The 17,618-nt window shown below is 34.9% G+C and overlaps 2 protein-coding genes across 2 annotated transcripts; both read left to right on the top strand.

Annotated features, from left to right (window-relative positions):
- Positions 1 to 7,675: 7,675 nt before the first annotated feature.
- On the top strand, positions 7,676 to 10,873 carry LOC127841849 (uncharacterized). Its single transcript, XM_052370977.1, has 4 exons — positions 7,676 to 7,838; positions 8,538 to 8,721; positions 9,729 to 9,902; positions 10,244 to 10,873. Exons 3-4 carry the CDS (start codon positions 9,876 to 9,878, stop codon positions 10,751 to 10,753), a joined length of 537 nt encoding a protein of 178 aa, XP_052226937.1. The 5' UTR covers positions 7,676 to 7,838; positions 8,538 to 8,721; positions 9,729 to 9,875; the 3' UTR covers positions 10,754 to 10,873.
- Positions 10,874 to 16,447: 5,574 nt separating this feature from the next.
- Positions 16,448 to 17,344, top strand: LOC127842084 (fibroleukin-like). The gene has a single exon (XM_052371402.1). The coding sequence runs from the start codon at positions 16,448 to 16,450 to the stop codon at positions 17,342 to 17,344; it is 897 nt and encodes a 298-aa protein (XP_052227362.1).
- The last annotated feature ends 274 nt before the right edge of the window (positions 17,345 to 17,618 follow it).

The following is a 17,618-nucleotide window of genomic DNA, read 5'->3' as shown; positions in this document are numbered from 1 at the left end:
TTTTTAATTCTGTATCTTACTACTATCTTACTTGTATTGCTAAAAGAAAGGTTTTAAAACGAAGTTGTGGTACTCGATCGTTTTCATTTACATGAAATGTTCTGATATTCCTTGAGCTAAAACATGCTGAAAAGTAAATAAAGCTCATGTATGTCCCATACAACCATACTTATGTTGACATTTCCACCACGATTGCAAATGCGCTCTATGAAGCAATATGACACGTATTGGAAACTATAATAAAACAACAACAGCTATACAATAACTTAATAAACTGTATTGTATGTGTAGATTGTTTGCAATGAAACAACTTTGATAACGGTTAAAAAAACACACAATTTATTATGTTTATCACTGCATTAGAATATATACTGCATTTACATACCATTTCTTTTATCGTGAATCATTCGATAAATATAAATTAATAATGCGTTTCTTATAAAAAGAATAAAGAAAAAAACAACAACAAATTCTCCTGCCACACAGACACACAGGCTGTTGTTTATTCGTAGAATTTATTTATGTCTCGACCCCTATTTTTAAACTGTAAATTGTTATTATGCTACGTGTTTAAGCATATTTTAAAACCAACTTTATAACACTGATAACTAGTACTTTAAATAGTTTTGAATATCCATTACGTCTTTATAGTTCTAAAAAGTTATCATTTTTGCCATTTGCGCATAAACAAAAAAAAAACACCACATGTTCTTGGTGCTTTTCTAGGAAGCCCTATACATGTGAGTAGGCATATAGTGATCTAGATTATGCTATGACAGTTTAAATGGAGGAACGCATAAATTTATATAGTGTTATGAACTTCGTGGTATTACATTTATTTCAGGAGAAATATAAAAGATTGTATAACTTGAAATTGCTTTTCGTAAACCATTTGCATCGATTAATTTAAGCATTATGAATAACCAGACAACGCAATTTAACCCCCATTGGTATGTCTTATCGCAAGTTAAATACCGTGAAAAAGCAATTATCATGCCATCTTTTGCCAGTTAAACATATTAACCATTGAGCGACATTCGTCCTCGGTCGACTTAAATGTTATGCGAAACATCACGTTAAGATAAGAGCCTAGTTGCGATTGCAGTAACATGAAATAATGAATTTGACGCCCCAAAACAGTCTGTCGAAACTACTTATTCATGCGATTTTCAGTTACACAAACCATGTTTTTCATATTTTATGTTATTATTTGGCATATCACTGGGAACGTGTTCAGTGTAATGTCTTGAAAACGATCAAAATGGCCAGAGCTCTACAAGAAGTGAATGAAACCATGATATTTTGAAATATCGGCACGATTTTACAACATAGTTGGGGCATCCTTACAACCAATTATCTGTCAGTTGCCTGACAAAGGGGTAAATAGTTAGTTAGTTAGTTTTATTTGTGTATACATGTCAAGCATTTTACAGTTCAATATAATCAATGCATTACAATATCGTAACATGTTAAGTACAAATACAAATACTACGATATAGCTAACATTGTAACTTCAAGTGTAAATGGTGCCTTTTATCACAGATCTAACTAATATAACTTCATGATGTATACACAGGATAACCCGTAAAGCCTAGACATGTAAACATGAATAAGCTTATTTCCAACGGGGTCCCTGGATTTTGTTAAACAGGTCTTATAAGTAACTATAAATATATAGTTTGTTTCAGTTCTTAAGATAAAAACGACATGATCTTTAAATGATATCTTTTACATATTAAAAAAGTGAGACTTTCAAACGTTGACATGATAATACACAGACTCATACAAATTAGCATAAAAATAAGCAATTTCATAAAATAAAACAAATCTAAAAGTAAAAATACATGGAATTCTCGTCTTCCTTCATTTCATTTAATAGATGTTTCTTAACAAGTTTCTTAAAAGTAAATTTCGATTTGATGGCCTTTATATTATCAGGTAATGAATTCCAATCCTTAATACCATTGTAGTAAAATGAAGAACTAGTAAAGCCATCAACTTGAGGTACATTCAAATTTAATCTTGATCTATTCCCATATTGATGGACATCTGTACATTTGACAAAATTGTCTTTCATATGGCTCGGGCATTTATTGTAGAAAATCTTATGGATATGGTTAAGTCGAAGTTGCTTGAATCTTTGCTCAATATTCAATAAACCAAGATCTTCAAAATTCGATACACCAAGTGACGTTCTACTATGGGAATTGTTAATAAAACGAACCATTTTATTTTGGACTATTTGTAGCTTGTGCTTGAGCTGTTTCGTGAGCCCACAATACCACGAAGAGAATGCATAATCTAAATGGCATTTCATTAAAGAACTACATAAACTTATTCTAAGACTTTTATTTAAGAAAGCACTTTGTCTATATAAAAATTTAAGTCTAGAGGTAACCTTCTTGACGATATTATTTACAATAGAAGTACCAGACAAATCAGCATCCAAAATCGAACCAAGATATTTTACATGCGTCTGAGATTTTATAACATGATCATTACATTGTATTTTAAAATTGTCCACCTTAGTGAGTTTACGTTTCGAACCAAAAAGAATACACTCTGTTTTGCCTAGATGGAGGGATAGGTTATTGTCTATTAACCACTTACCAAAGGACTCGAGCTCTTTGCCTAAAACTTGACCAATGGTACTAGGATCTTTATGTGAATACAAAATTGCAAATATGGTTCTTAATCGCTCACATGAGACCAAGGTGCAACACAAATTGAATGTGTTATCTACTATTTTTCCTTCATTTGACTCAGTTATAATTTGTGTCTAGATATTATCAATATAGAGAAAATGTTGCTGATTGTGGCAAATATATAGGAATGTATTCATTAATATTGCCTCCGTAAATATATATTGTTTTTGCCTGAGTTAGTTCAGTCCCATCGATAGTAGCTCATGAAGAAAAGTTCTTGATTGGATTACATTGATTGTATATTATATCACTTGGTAGAGATATCGACAAATCCAAAATTATTCATTATTATTGGTTTTTGACAGTTTGTAAATGATGTCAATTGAAACTCTTAGTGATCTATTAACAGCCCGAAAAGTATTTGAATCAACAAAACCACTAAAATGCTTATTTCACGTTGTTTATTTTAAAATATACAATTTAAGAATATTACGATGGGTAATTGAAGGTTTCAAATATTGTGAATGCTAAAATACTGTAAGTGTCTTTTCGACTATAAAACTTATACATGTATAGAAGTGGTGTTTTACGACCTGTTTAATTGAAACCACAACATGCTATTTAAAGCAGGTTTTTCTAGAAGTCGTGTTCCATCCCTACTTCTTTATTGGTTGTGTTTTCCACTAGCATTTCTGTTTCTTCGCTTCATAAATATTATCCAGCCTATTATTATCACTTCTTACCGTTTCCCGAATATAGTTCATGGGCACATCAACTAAATGTCATTGTGTTCGACTGATTGATGCGAGACAATACTATTTTGAACCGAATTTTTTCTCTAATAGATCGCAAAGAAACAACCCATTTGCGATGAGTGTTGAGTATTTGTCTGCTCTATGGTGTTTTTTCTCTTTCAAATATTCTACTTCCGTCATGTTGCTTCTAACGAGTGAGAAGAAATTGGTTTAAACTTGATTAAACCGAACGAATATGTTTTAATTACATATGTGATAATGTACACATAAAACGTAGCTTACAAGTAAATATGAAATTTATTTAAAGACGGACACTTTCGTACAGAAAAAACACACTAATTATACACTGTGTCATGTAACATAATTATTTGTAAAATTTCAGAGAGTTGAAATTCAATTATACGGTGTTCCTAAAGGTTACAATTATAAACGATTTCGGTTAAACGTCACCTTTGTCCAATTTTTATTTATAAAACATTGCATTTAGATACAAATAAAACTATTTTTAAAAATTCAAAATCAATTCCAAGGAAGAGATCGACATTAATTAAATAACCATTCAATTAGTCAATGGATAGATAGAAACAAGAGCACTTAAACTGTTACTATCTGAGTCGCAAGTTAATGAAACAAAGCATGCATTATGTACTTCCAACAACATCAAATACTCTTTGTTTATGTTCCAAAATTACAGCTAAGCCGATGGTTGTCAATGCATCAAAGTGTTAACTCTTGCATGACTTGGAAACATATAAACGCATTATATTAATGAAATCAGGAATATAATCAAAACTTCTTGTGTGCACTTTTTGAAAAGGAAAATAATTATGAGAGCTGCATGAAGTAACATAAAATGATAAAAAAAAGTCTTCAAGCTGCGTCCGGTTATAAAAGTACAACGCCAGACAGCGTTTGTTTATTTTTTATTTAAAAGTAATACATTTTTTAGTTGATTTTTTGTTTACATTATGAGATTGATCATACGTAAACATATCTTTTATGCTAATGATTTTAAATGAAATGTTATCAAAACCGTGGTAATATACTTGCATGTAGAACTGGATAAGATTGTTATATAACTCGAAAACGGCCATTTTCTTTACAAATGGACCGTGTTCTGCGAAAAAGGGGTTTAATGCATGTGTGTAGTGTCGTCCCAGATTAGCCTGTGCAGTTCGCACAGGTTAATCAGGGACGACACTTTCCTCTTTTATGATATTTTGCGTTTTAAGAAAGTCCCTATAAAGCAAAAATCAAGTTAAGGCTGAAAGTGTCGTCCTGATTAGCCTGTGTGGACTGCACAGGCTAATCTGGGACGACACTTTACGCACATGCATTAAACCCCCTTTTCACAGAGCGCGGCTCCAAAACATTTTCTACATTTGCAAAGTATTTGATGGTCTGATCGGGCTGTGATATATGTTTTCTACAAAACATAAGTCAGAATATTTTTGAACCGGCTTCTCAAAAAGCGAAACATTTCGAAATTACACTGAAGCGAAACTACTCTTTTCCTATTACCCTGAGTAAAATGAAATGTGTTGTTTTCCACTTGCCCCATTGTAACAGTGAACGTCTTATAATAATTTGTGTGACATTCTCCACACAAGTATGACCTAATTAAATTGGTAGTTACTTCATATATTTAGCTGAAAATCAGTGCGTACTGCACAGGGTTATCTGGGACGACACTTTACGCAAATGTATTTAACCCACTTTTTACAGAGCGCGGCACAATTATAGAGCAATTATTGACTCAAAAGACAAGCACCCGCAAAGACCAAAAACATTTGTTATCTTTATCAAATTCCAATCGTCGAATGAACAGTCTTAATATTTCTTTGATCAAATGGTTAACTGTTTCAGCATCACAATAGTCGTGCAGCCAATGTAGAGCACACTGTCATATGGCACCGCCATTCCGTCGTTCTGCGGTTGTGCATAAGCATTCTTAGAGTGACCAGGAGTTGTCGGGATCACATTGCTTGTGGCCAAAGAGTGCCCACCGATTGTCGGGAACAGATGATTTGTGACGTATGAGTACTTGGATTCATATACAAAACCAACATAAATTTACTAAATGAATATTTTAATTTTTATTTGCGAGTTTTAAAAACGAACATTAAATTCCAACGTAACAACATATTTACGATCAATTTAAGCAATAATTTAATATTTAATAACATAATTTGAGCATAAAAATTTATGGTTCAATTTTACATTTGTTGTTTTGGGGGTTAGAATCGTTAGTGGTCGCCACCGGAACCAATTATTTAACAAGTGGCTAATAATAATAGTTGCAATTTAATTTAAATACCAAAGTGGCATTTGTGATAATGTTACCGCTGATTTTTTTTCATTCCCTCAAAGAATGGAAACCACGGGGAAACTTAACTATTTAATTAAAAACAATAGTCACGGTTAAATATCAATAAATTAATAAATTAAATAAATTACAACTATGATATCGTCATTTTTGCAGACTTTGTCAGGCGCACAGAATTGTTTATAAACGGATACACAACGACCGCTCGCAACTTAGGTATTATAACTATTACCCGATCTGAGCAATAATTTAGAGATAAAAATGAGAACATAATCAAGCCTTTTATGTTCCCAATTAAAATAGTATTTTCGCTTCCTGTTATTCAGTCCTTACTTAAGTATTTTCGCACACACTGGCTTGTTAATTACGTCGTATTATTAATGTAAAAATTAAAGAAAATACCGATCATTGAGACGTGTCTACGCTGTTAAACATCCGAGTTGAGAGCCTTCCTATGTTAATGTTATCCAAACATTGTTCTTGAATACGGAGTTTAATCAATCTGTTTTGTAAACCGGCAACCGTAGAGAGTCTATCAGCAATTTAACACTCGTACATAATAAATGTGCACTTTGCTAGGGTAGCAAGAACGTTTGTTTTAAAATCTTGCACTTACTTGAATAGAATACGAATATAGAGAACGAGACTGGTATTTGTAATGAAAACATTTCTTTTTACCAACAATGTGAAAACTTTAGTCCAAAAGCGAAATATACAATGTTGCGCTTTATCATTTGTACATAACAAAAAATACTGAATACTGAAACGTTATAATTTCGTACCGATTTAAAGATTTAGTTTCAGCTATGTTTACATAACATGTTTCTTATGCTGCAATGTAGTAACACTGTTTCACATTTATTTAAAAAGCGAGAAATAATCCAATGCGTGCTTAAATAACATAAGAAATAAATAATATAATAATACTACTACTACTAATAATAATAAATAAATAATAATATCTTTCTTTTGAAAGAAAATTACCTTTATTTAAGCGAAAACTATTTCGTTCGTAGAAACTACCATGTACTATTATTTATCTTTATGTCTGAACGCGCTCGGTGCGAATGTATTTTTTGATACACTCAGAGTATGTGTGTCTAGGTCGGTAATATATAAATCAGAATCTGTTTTCAATTTGTTGCTTCTTACTCGGGCTTTTTTAATTGCTGTATGTGTATTTCGAAGTTTATGGGGGTTCCCCAGGCCAGAGACCGCATAATGTGTAGACCCGGAGTGTGTCCCAGCACTCCTACATAATTTGCTTACTAGACTCACGAAAGCTGGGAAGAACTTTGAATCATAGCTGCAATGCACAGCTCTTTAGTTTTCACTGAAAGTTATTCTCTTTTTTTTTGGCGTGGTCTTATACTTTGTGTGTGTGTGTGGGGGGGGGACCGGTTTGCCTGGAGGAAACCTACCTGTCCGGTATGGTGACCAAAATAACATGCATGCGCCGGGAACGAGGCTTGAACCCGGGTCGTAGAAGTAAGATACGCATGTATCATCCACTGCGCTTACCGGACACCTTTTTGTTGTTGAAGTGCGTTTAATATTAATATTATATGCCTGTTTGAAATCTCAACATAATACAAACTATAACAATCGGTGAAATACAAATCGCCCTATTTCTTATTGGTCAAAAACACGCATGCAGTCGAGGGGTATATAAAACATATAATTTGTATCTAATTTACAGTCTGACTTACCATCACCTCTTGTTTGTAATTTTAAAATTCATGTCTACGTTGTTAATAGGCCTGTACACGATTTTGAGTTTTGAAATATCCTGGATAAATAGTAACTTATCATACAAACAAAGAATTGTAAATTGACATAAAAACTGTTTTTGTTATGGATCAATAGGAAATATTAAGAAAATAAGAATATTGAATGTTTTAATTGGACTTTCCGGCGTGTTTATCTGTTTGGTTAATCAGTATTGACTTTACCGAAGGACGGGTGCACAATGCTACGTAACGACATAATACACGCGTGTTTGTTTAAAGGAAAATCAATTTGAATTATTGAAATAGATAATCAAGATCCGTTTCAGTTTCTCAATTCACTTTGTATTTTGCTGTTCTCTTGCTTTGGACTTAACGCAATTTGGTAAGAAATTATATTATTAAAACTTGCATTCTTAAGGTAAATATTTTCTTACTTTTTAATCTTATTTGTTAGAGAAACCTAATTAAGTGGAAATAATTAACCCATTTAAGTCTAGTGGACTCTCCCATCCTTCTAAATTGCATCAATTCATTTAAAAAGTTAGACATGTCTGGTATGTTTATTTCAATATTTAGAATGTTTCTTACAGAAATTCCTTGAAGCAAACAGCGCAGACCCAGATAAGACGCCGCTTCATGCGGCGTCACATCTGGGTCTACGCTGTTTGCCAATGCCTTTTTTTCTAGACGCCAGGCATAAATGGGTGAATGTAAACATGTTATTCGACACATTACTCTTCCAATTTTAGCTATCAATCTAAAAATAGTCAAATTTCAAGATTTCAAATACGTATTAAGTTAACTAAGATAAAAAAAGCTCAGTTTCGTTTTTCCTGTCTAAATTACAAATTTTGGGATAGTTTATATAGGACAGACATTTGTTAATTCGTGAATAAAATCACTACATTTTTTGGAAAAAAAATACATGCTTACAATTTATTTTACAATCCTATCCATGAAGCAAAATGATATGAACATATATTACACGTGTTCACTGTAATTTCGCCGTGTTATAGTAGGCAAACATTTAACCCATATACTACATGTAATTAATGAACTGAAATCGACCGCTCATTTACAGATATGTACTTAATCTAACACCAAGAGCCGAACTGAGCGGAAACTACTACAAGAAAGTGAAAACTCCCCCGCCGCCCAATGCCTATGGCTTCCGACAGGTGAACAGCAAGGAACTTCAGGAGATACTGAAGCGGGTAACCAAGGCAACCTTCAGCGCCAAACTACACACCGAGGAGCAGCGGCAGGTAGGAATTTTACAAATATTACATGTCTGACAGGGTGACTGTAAATTTGTCAACTTGAGGAAATATTGTCGCCGAGGTTGACAGTATTTTTTCAGAAAGTTAACAAATTTGTCACCCTGTCAGACATGTAATATTGATTTTATTATACCAAAAAAAACTATTTAAACATGAACAATATGAATCGTCTGTTTATAAAGGAAATGCAAAACTGCGTACTGCGCATGCGCGAATGGGACAGTATACTTTTTTAGCGGGCGACAGTATTTTTGGACAGCAAATTTTTTCCCGCTGGGTCCGACAGTATCTCAATGTCACGATGGCCTATGGGAGTTTAGCATTGTGAATACAAGTGAGGTATAATAAACACAAATGTCTCCTCGCAGCGGTCCCCTTGATACGCATGACAATATTTATCTACATGTAATGATTCTGCTGCTAGCCATCTAAATGCCGCAGTTTTCAACTTTGTTTCAGTTTCATTCAACATGTAATTATTTTAAAGTTTTTCGGTATTTGATGTTATGTTTAATTTCATTGTATAATCCCCGACAATCCTCCCTTTTGGAAGAGAATGTAAGAAATTATATACTGTGAACGCCAATGTTCTATGTTATTATTTGTGTACTATCGTGTGTTCTGCGCACAGGCAAAAGCGTGAAAAAGCTGTTTCAAATTCCACCAAACGACACTTTATTAAGTTATGTAAGTTTTTAACAGAACTTTGATAACATAACGTTTTGTTACCTTTTTGGATCAACTAAAATTGCATTAAACATATATGGTTAAAAAATAGCATCTCTAATTGGGGTTGGTTTTTGACATTTCATACAATATTAAAAAAAACCAACCCGCATCTAAACCAAAACTACAAATTTGTCACCAATGGTTAGCTCACCAAAGTTCCGCTTTTTAATACATTTCTTCAGTTCGTCTTATAGTATATAATTTTCATTAAGTGACTAAAATTTCAGATCCAATTATGTATATGGCACATTGTTTGTCACTAGGTAAACAACTACGAGCTCCTGCTATCTGACGGCGGCCGACGGAGTGTTGCGTCGGCATGTGGACGGCGGACGGCCTCGCGGATATCATCAACGGACACTGCCGACGGCACTGTGGACAGCAGGAGCCGGCGATTTACAGAGCGCGAGATGCTGCGCCACATCCGGAGGCTGCAGGTGTGTAAAAATCAGTACTTATAACAGCATTTTTGATGTTTTAAAGTAGACACGCTTTCATGACATTACACATGTTTAATCTGTAAAAAAACATTTTGTTTACTGTACACTTGAACTCGATTGTTGGTTTATATCCCAGTTGTGTTTTCGTACGCAATGTCATCCACTTTATAGGAATTGTTTAATTATCAACTCGTTATATGAAAATACGATCGCTATTTGATTTATTTTGCAAATGTATAATTTATATCATAAGCTATGTAGAACTAATGATACTTAATGCAAGCGATTGTTAGACAACAAGCGACGTATATAACGACATTACTTTGGTCTTTTCTCAGCGTCCCACGACTGCTACCAGTCTTCATTCACGCGGGTACACAGACAGCGACGAGGCTCAAAACTTGAAGGAAGGAAAACTAGTCCGTGCAAGATCTGCTGACGTCAGTAGTCACGTAGCAAAATCTTTGGTAAAACTACGCAGACCAACCACAGCAACGCTCGCAAAGACAGTCCACGCATGCCATCTATGCTACGACCACGAAAACAAAAAGGAATCTGACGAACCGGACGCATTTGATTTTGACTACTGCGACGAAAAAGTAGTCCTCGAAGAAGAACTTGATTTTATTGTTGAGCGGGTTTCCGCACCCACCTTCGCAAGTAACAAGAGCAACATTTCATGTCAGCGGAGTCCCGGATACATTGACGAAGTGAAAATTCGAGAAAATTTGCCTCTTTTGAGCGGATTGAGACGCAGTAAAACTGTGAAGGAAATCACCAATAGGCTGTTTCCCTCTCGGAGACATCATGGTTTTGCACCCCAAGCTACCACGGTAGTCTCATATTGATGTTAACCTAGCATAAAAGATTTTAAATTTTGTTGTGTGCACATAATTTGTTTCGTTGGTAAATACTACTACTAGCGCCTGTAATAGTTATGTATGTGTCAATAAAGGAGTTTTTTAAGACGCCGGGGTTTAAATGATGGTGTTATGATGGCTAAACATTCGCAAACAATCGATCTGAAACGACCATGCGACATATACACATGTACAATATACATTGCTATTTGTTAGCGAGCATATTTTGGTGCTAAACAACATTCAGTGTTGAAAACTGAATAGGGATTTACATCAAAGAGCTATTTATTATTTCACGGTTCATTTTTATGCTATTTACTTAATATGAATCGGATCTTCTATGCAGACTGTTTTACTTTTTAAGCCCCCGGATCGAAAGATCGGGGGTATATTGTTTTTGGCCTGTCTGTCTGTCATTGTGTCAGTCAGTTAGTCAGTCAGTCAGTCATTGTATGTGTGTGTCACAAAACTTTAACCTTGGTTATACTTTAATAACTTTTTTAATATTGAAGATAGCAACTTCATATTTGGCATGCATGTGTATCTCATGGAGCTGCACATTTTTAGTGGTGAAAAGTCAAGGTCAATGTCATCCTTCAAGGTCAAACGTCAAATATTATTGTATTTTTCGTTCCTAAAACTTTAACCTTCGTTAAAGTTTGTTCATAAAATTTTGAATATTGAAGATAGCAACTTGATATTTGGCATGCATGTCTATCGCATGAAGCTGCACATTTTGAGTGACTAAATGTAAAGATCAAGGTCATCGTTCAAGGTCAAAGGTCAAATGTATGGCTTCAAAGCTGCGCACTAGGGGGCATTGTGTTTCTGACAAACACATCTCTTGTTTAACGTTATTTATGGTTTCCATTCTCCATTTTTGGGAATGTATCTTGAGTAAGTTATCTAGATCAAATAGTATTTTCGTGGCGAATGATCATCAGTAAAACCGATGACATCACAGAGAAATGTGGTAGTTTGTTCGCGGAAAGTTTCGTGTGCATTATTCTGCATCGCACTCACATCAATTAAATGGGTGTTCGACCAGAAGAAGTGTTTTAATTCTCAATTATTTTTTGATAATGTATTAATCGATGAAAAACACAAATACCATTTGAAAATAACATACAAAATAACTTTTATGGTCACTAATTTACTGCAATTCAGAGAGTTTGGAGTGAAAGTGTCGTATCCACTGAACATTTCTTCACGAATTAAAATAGTTACACGCAGACGCAATTCTGCATGCATTGCTTTGTTTGATAAATAGCTAATGCAAACTTAGAATGTGCTAATACAGGCATTCTGGCCAAAATTTTATCATAATTTTATTTGATATGAATACAGGTCAAAACTTTGTAATGACAGCAGGAGAGAAAAATAGTTGCCAAAGTCCCTTGCAAGAATTTGCCAGATACTTGTACTTATGAAAATTTTGATTTGTAAATTAACTTGTTATTTATTGTGTAGGGAAGACATTATTGTCATTTGTATTTTAATTTCTTCTTGGTCAAATGGTAATAACACATGTCATAAATGTAGGATGTAAAGTGAATAAATTAAGCCTTCAAGTGGTTGTTTTAAGAAGAAAGGGGCTCAAAAGTATGATAAAAAACATTACAGTCTTTCACTTGAAGACCGATAGGTAAATATAAGGTTCAAATATTTAAAAACTACCGAAACCTAACCTATTACCAATTAAATATATCTTCCGTATTAATATGGACGTCGATTTCCTCAGAATAATACTATACTTCGTGAAAAAAACAACTATGCAAGCAAGCATTTGATGAGGTTTGCTTTGCCGCTGATTCAGGCAACATTTCAAATTCGCATCGGAGCCAGCTTTGATAACGATATTTTCGATATTATTCGTAATATACTGTGGCTTTTCTTTCAAAATTGTACTACTTACAAGGAAAACATAGTACGCCTCTATAAATAACACAAAGTTTAACATTGTTTAGTTCTACGCACTCTTTTTGTTTTTGAATTATTTACTATTGATTTACACTTAAAATTTTATTTTACTAACTTTATGGTTTGAAAACAACTTACCCTTGTCAGATGAATCTTATAGGACCTTTGCGAGTTCCCAGTTGGCTTTAGCTAAGTAAATCTGAGAGGCAACCACATCAAGGATGTTTGCGCTTGTGGATCGTTTTGTTAACGATAGTGGCTTCAAAGTAGTAAAGGTCGACGCTCCAGAGCATGTTGGGCCTTAAACCAAAGAAAACACCGGTATTGCCAGCTGTACTTTCGTCGGGTACCGTTAACTGCCTGGTACTCGTATCCGGTCACACTGTCGATAGACGTGTGGGGCTTGTACGGCGACTGAGTACCGGTAAGATACTAATCTGACACATTAAGGCATGGTCAATATTCAATTATTTGAAACTACCATTCAGTTGTTGTAAGAGGACGGTTATGTAATCACAATTCCAGAATTGGATTGTGCTTTATTATACACTTGATTGTAATTAAATGTGTGAACTTATTATTTATTTAAATTAAAAAAGGTTTTAAATTCGGGTTGGGACAGTAAAATGATGCACAAATATTGCTTTATGTGAATAGACATGATATGGAAAAGTTTTGATAAATCGTAGTAGTCGAACCAAATTTACTAGATGGCGGCGGCGTTCTAATATAAACATTATACATAAGATACAACATTTCATCGCCTTGATACACTCTTTGATGATTGAGCGGGGATGAATCGCCTAGGATTGTAACCGAACATCATAACCGTTCATTATGGAAGTGCCAGCGAATTACGAAGCTTTCCAGGTGTTCCAAAACTTTGTTTACTATCGTTCGACCGTGTCAAGAAAGAACACTGCACAACAATGTATTGATAAATCATGGGCCCTTACTCATGTCAAACGTTTTTAAAAAAACTCAAACAAGTTGTCTCCCCTAGTGAAAGTTGCAAAACTTCGTTGTGAAGAAGGATTTAAAAGACGGGAAACTTTGAACATTTGTTGTCAGTATTGGTTAGGGGGGGGGGGGGGGGGCGTACGCCGCTTGCCCCTTAAACGCCATGAAATTCGCCTCTGAATAACATTTACAATTGCTTGCCGTTATGCTTTCGAAAAGTTGCTATATGACATCCGATATGGTTGATTTCAATTTCCTTGTTGGAGACATGAAGTTTTCGCGATATATCTTGATGTGATCGTTTGATGTTTATTCAAATGCAACGTTTCCCTGAAAATCAACATAATGACAAATACACTGGTACTTTATGAGTGGCTGAAACATTATTTATATAATTAATATCTGGAGCGCTAAATTTGTTTGGTAGACAAGGTGATTGATAAATAGAATTACAGATCAAATCTTATTCTCCAAGATTTTATTTTCACAAATACTCGCCTTCGTTCGGCGTTTACATTCTTGGAGTACGGTCTCTGATTAGGTTGTCAACTATTCGACCTCATTAAAAAGCATGTACATTTGTATTTATATAATGCGGCTAAGAATCGTTAACAAAAACAAAATCAGTACACGAAGCACAGAGCAACACAATGCATATTGACGTATCATTGACAGTTACTCCTGCAAGAATATTCGACAAATTTAATCGAGTTGTTTCCCATCATGAAAGTTTTCGTTGCGGATGTTCAATAAGAAGATCATAAAATACGTATTACCAAAATCTTATGATCTCTCTACTTTAAGTTTTGTATGAACTGTTGCTGCTAATATTAGTTTACACAAAATATCAAAAAGAAGCAATGGTAACTTACCTTACATGAGTTTTGCACAAACAATATAGTGGATGGAATTCAAGGATATTCGGTAACATTGTTGTGCGGTAATTCATTTTGTATGTTAATCTACGAGCTTTCAGCCAACTACGCACTATCCGCATTCCTTTATCATATGTTCTTCCGCAAAAAATGCAGTTAACGACTTTGTTTACAAGACTGTAGGCACTGACATGAGGGTAAACGCAGTTTTAGGTTTTAGCGCAGGTATTTGTTTGTTTGTTTGTATTTCAGTCTAATTACGGCGGTGAGTTCACCAGCTTATTAATTGGCTGGGTAAGGTGGTGTACAAACTTATGTATTAACTTGAACACCGCCCTACTTGGTCAGATGCAGGGAGGAGAATTGCCATAATAAGGATATCACGGCCACACGTTATTTAGCAGAGGCATGGATCAAACCCGCGATCCTCGGATTGTTGCACTCAAGCGCTCTACCAGCTGAATAAAATACATTAAGATGGAATTATAATTATACATTTCACATGTCAAATAAGTCGTCTTGAGAAGATACCTCCGAATATTTATATTTCGCATTTGCGAAGGCGGTTGCATTTTTGTATAAATATAAACTACTTTATGTAATATTCATTACTTTTGTAATGCTCCTTTTTGCGTACAACATACCAAACGAACGCTGCACCACAGAGGAAAGTTTCTGTAGTAAATGCAGCATAATTTTGGTTTAATGGGGGCGTATAGTGAAACATTACCAAGTTTATAAACATAACAATATGCATCCCTCAGGTAAACAGGCGTAACTTGGATAGACTTTCATCTACAGATGAATAGCAGCTACTTGTATGTTACCTAAAAGAACAAAGACGTAATACTCACACGCAGATAAATTCGTTCAAACTATTGCACTGCTTTGACGGCTACACATTTCTTATAACGATTGACATAAAAAGACGGACTAACGATATTAGACCTAGTAATATTAGTATATTGGCCCTGAATGTCTCGACTCAAGATCAGATGTGCATTAAGGTACCTCGGCATAATATAATCATGCCACCTTAACATTGCCGATATTGTTGCTGATTCTGTTTTCACTCAAACTGTTTATTGTAAATGAGCTTTATTTTGAAAAACGATCATTAATACAATACTATACATGTATTTTCATGTATTTTCGGCTACCAACGGACATGCGTGTGCAGTATAAATACATACCCATACATAAAATAGAATTGATCTGATACGTTATAGCAAAACAAAATAAAAGCGAGGCGCCGATTTTAACATATACCGGTGGTTTTTAAATAGACGATCATCGGTAGTCCTTTGGGTACTGCTTACTGCTTCCCATAAGATGCTACAACACTATTTAAATAACGGGCGTCTTATATATGAATAAAACAGCCGCTAAGCGTGATTAAGAATGATCCGAAACTTTTCATATATTATCGGAGTCTGAGGAAGGTGGCGTGCGCCGGTTCGCCTTCCCCATTAGTTTCCAATTGCTTGCCTGCTTTCTTCCGAACAATTGCCATGACGCATCCGATTTCTCTGTTACTAATATTCTAGTTAGCGACATGAGGTCCACGGGATTAATCTTGATTTTACTCGTCGGAATATTATTCAAATGCATTAGATGTTTTCCTGAACATCGAAATAATGACATTTTTGATGATTTCAAAAATGATTTAGAACAACGTAAGCCCACACGGAAAAGAGAAGTGGATTACAGGCAAGAGGTCGCAGAAGTTTTGAATGAAATGTTGGCTGGATCAACGCGGTTGGACCCCAACGAATCAGGTGAAGGCTAGAAATCGCCTTTCAACTCAATGCACTTTCAGAAGGATAATAACTTTTTAACTTTTATCAATACTTTTGACAACGCGAAATTACTAGAGTTTATCTTTGAAAGGTACTTCTCTGATTCGCATAGAACCGTGAAAAGCAGTATGTATGACACACTCAATAATTTGATGACAAAGTTTAGTAAGGAAACGACGGAACTGAGAGACGATCTGCTCAGAGAAGTAAAACGCATGGATGATTCCAAGGAAAAAGAACCGGAATTTAAGAATGCAAGCATACAAGTGAAGTCATTAGTACAACGTTTGGGCGCATTAACGAACAATTTTACCTCTCATGTAACACAGTGTGTATCTAGAATTGAGTCCGACATGATGATAATTCAAGGGGTTTGCAATACAAGTGGAACACGAAATGATGTGCATCCTAAACCTACATCTTGTGATGATGTTGACAAAAGCGGTGTTCATACAATATATCCAGACTTCAAACCATCCGGTCTGGAAGTGTATTGTGAGATCGATCAAGGAAAGGCTTGGTTAGTTATTCAACGTCGAAAGTACGGAACGGTCGACTTTTATCGCTCTTGGGAGGAGTACAAGACGGGCTTTGGAAATGTGAGCGGGGATTTCTGGCTGGGAAACGAGTTTCTCCACCATCTGACTAAATACAAGTCTCGCCAATTGCTAATCGACATGGAGACATTTGAAGGCAAAAAAGCATATGCGATGTACGATGAGTTTGGTTTGTCGTCTGAAGCTGGAAAATACAAACTGAGTATAAAAGGGTTCAATGGGGATGTTCAAGATAGGTTAACTATGCATACTGGCAAGATGTTCTCAACGAACGATGCAGACAATGACGATACTAGTACTCGCTGTTGTTCGTGTATCTATCGTGGTGGCTGGTGGTTCACTGACTGTTTCGATTCTCATCTGAACGGAAAATATTATTACAAACATGAAACTGTGCCTTCTCCACACGGAATATGGTGGTTTGGGTTTGAGTCGTCGCTCAGATATGTGGCCATGAAATTACACTAAACGGATATTATAATGTAAATTTCGTTTGTATGATTTGTTTAAATATGCTTTAATTGATGTAATTGATATTTAAGTCGTGAGTAGAATATTTAAGTCGTCGACCTCCCACTGCAAATATTACAGTCCAAACTAAAGATAAAGATTATAAAGATAATTAACTTGCATTAACCTGTCAGTTTTAAAAGTAAAGCATTTTTTGTTATATATGTGATGATCGTGCCTTAATAACAGTTTCTTTGCATTATCAAATTGTGCATTTGCTTGTATTTAAACG

The sequence above is a fragment of the Dreissena polymorpha genome, chromosome 8, assembly GCF_020536995.1.
Source record: "Dreissena polymorpha isolate Duluth1 chromosome 8, UMN_Dpol_1.0, whole genome shotgun sequence".
In the NCBI taxonomy this organism is placed as follows: domain Eukaryota; kingdom Metazoa; phylum Mollusca; class Bivalvia; order Myida; family Dreissenidae; genus Dreissena; species Dreissena polymorpha.
Note: the sequence above shows the minus strand (reverse complement) of the source record. Positions and strands in the feature narration are given on the sequence as shown.

What these genes read in the sequence shown, in the direction of transcription:
- LOC127842084 (XM_052371402.1), top strand. Translation starts at nt 16,448, where the DNA reads ATGTATGACACACTCAATAATTTGATGACAAAGTTTAGTAAGGAAACG.
- LOC127841849 (XM_052370977.1), top strand. Translation starts at nt 9,876, where the DNA reads ATGCTGCGCCACATCCGGAGGCTGCAG. An exon ending in GCCACATCCGGAGGCTGCAG is followed by an intron (nt 9,903 to 10,243) that starts GTGTGTAAAAAT and finishes GTCTTTTCTCAG; the next exon opens with CGTCCCACGACTGCTACCAG.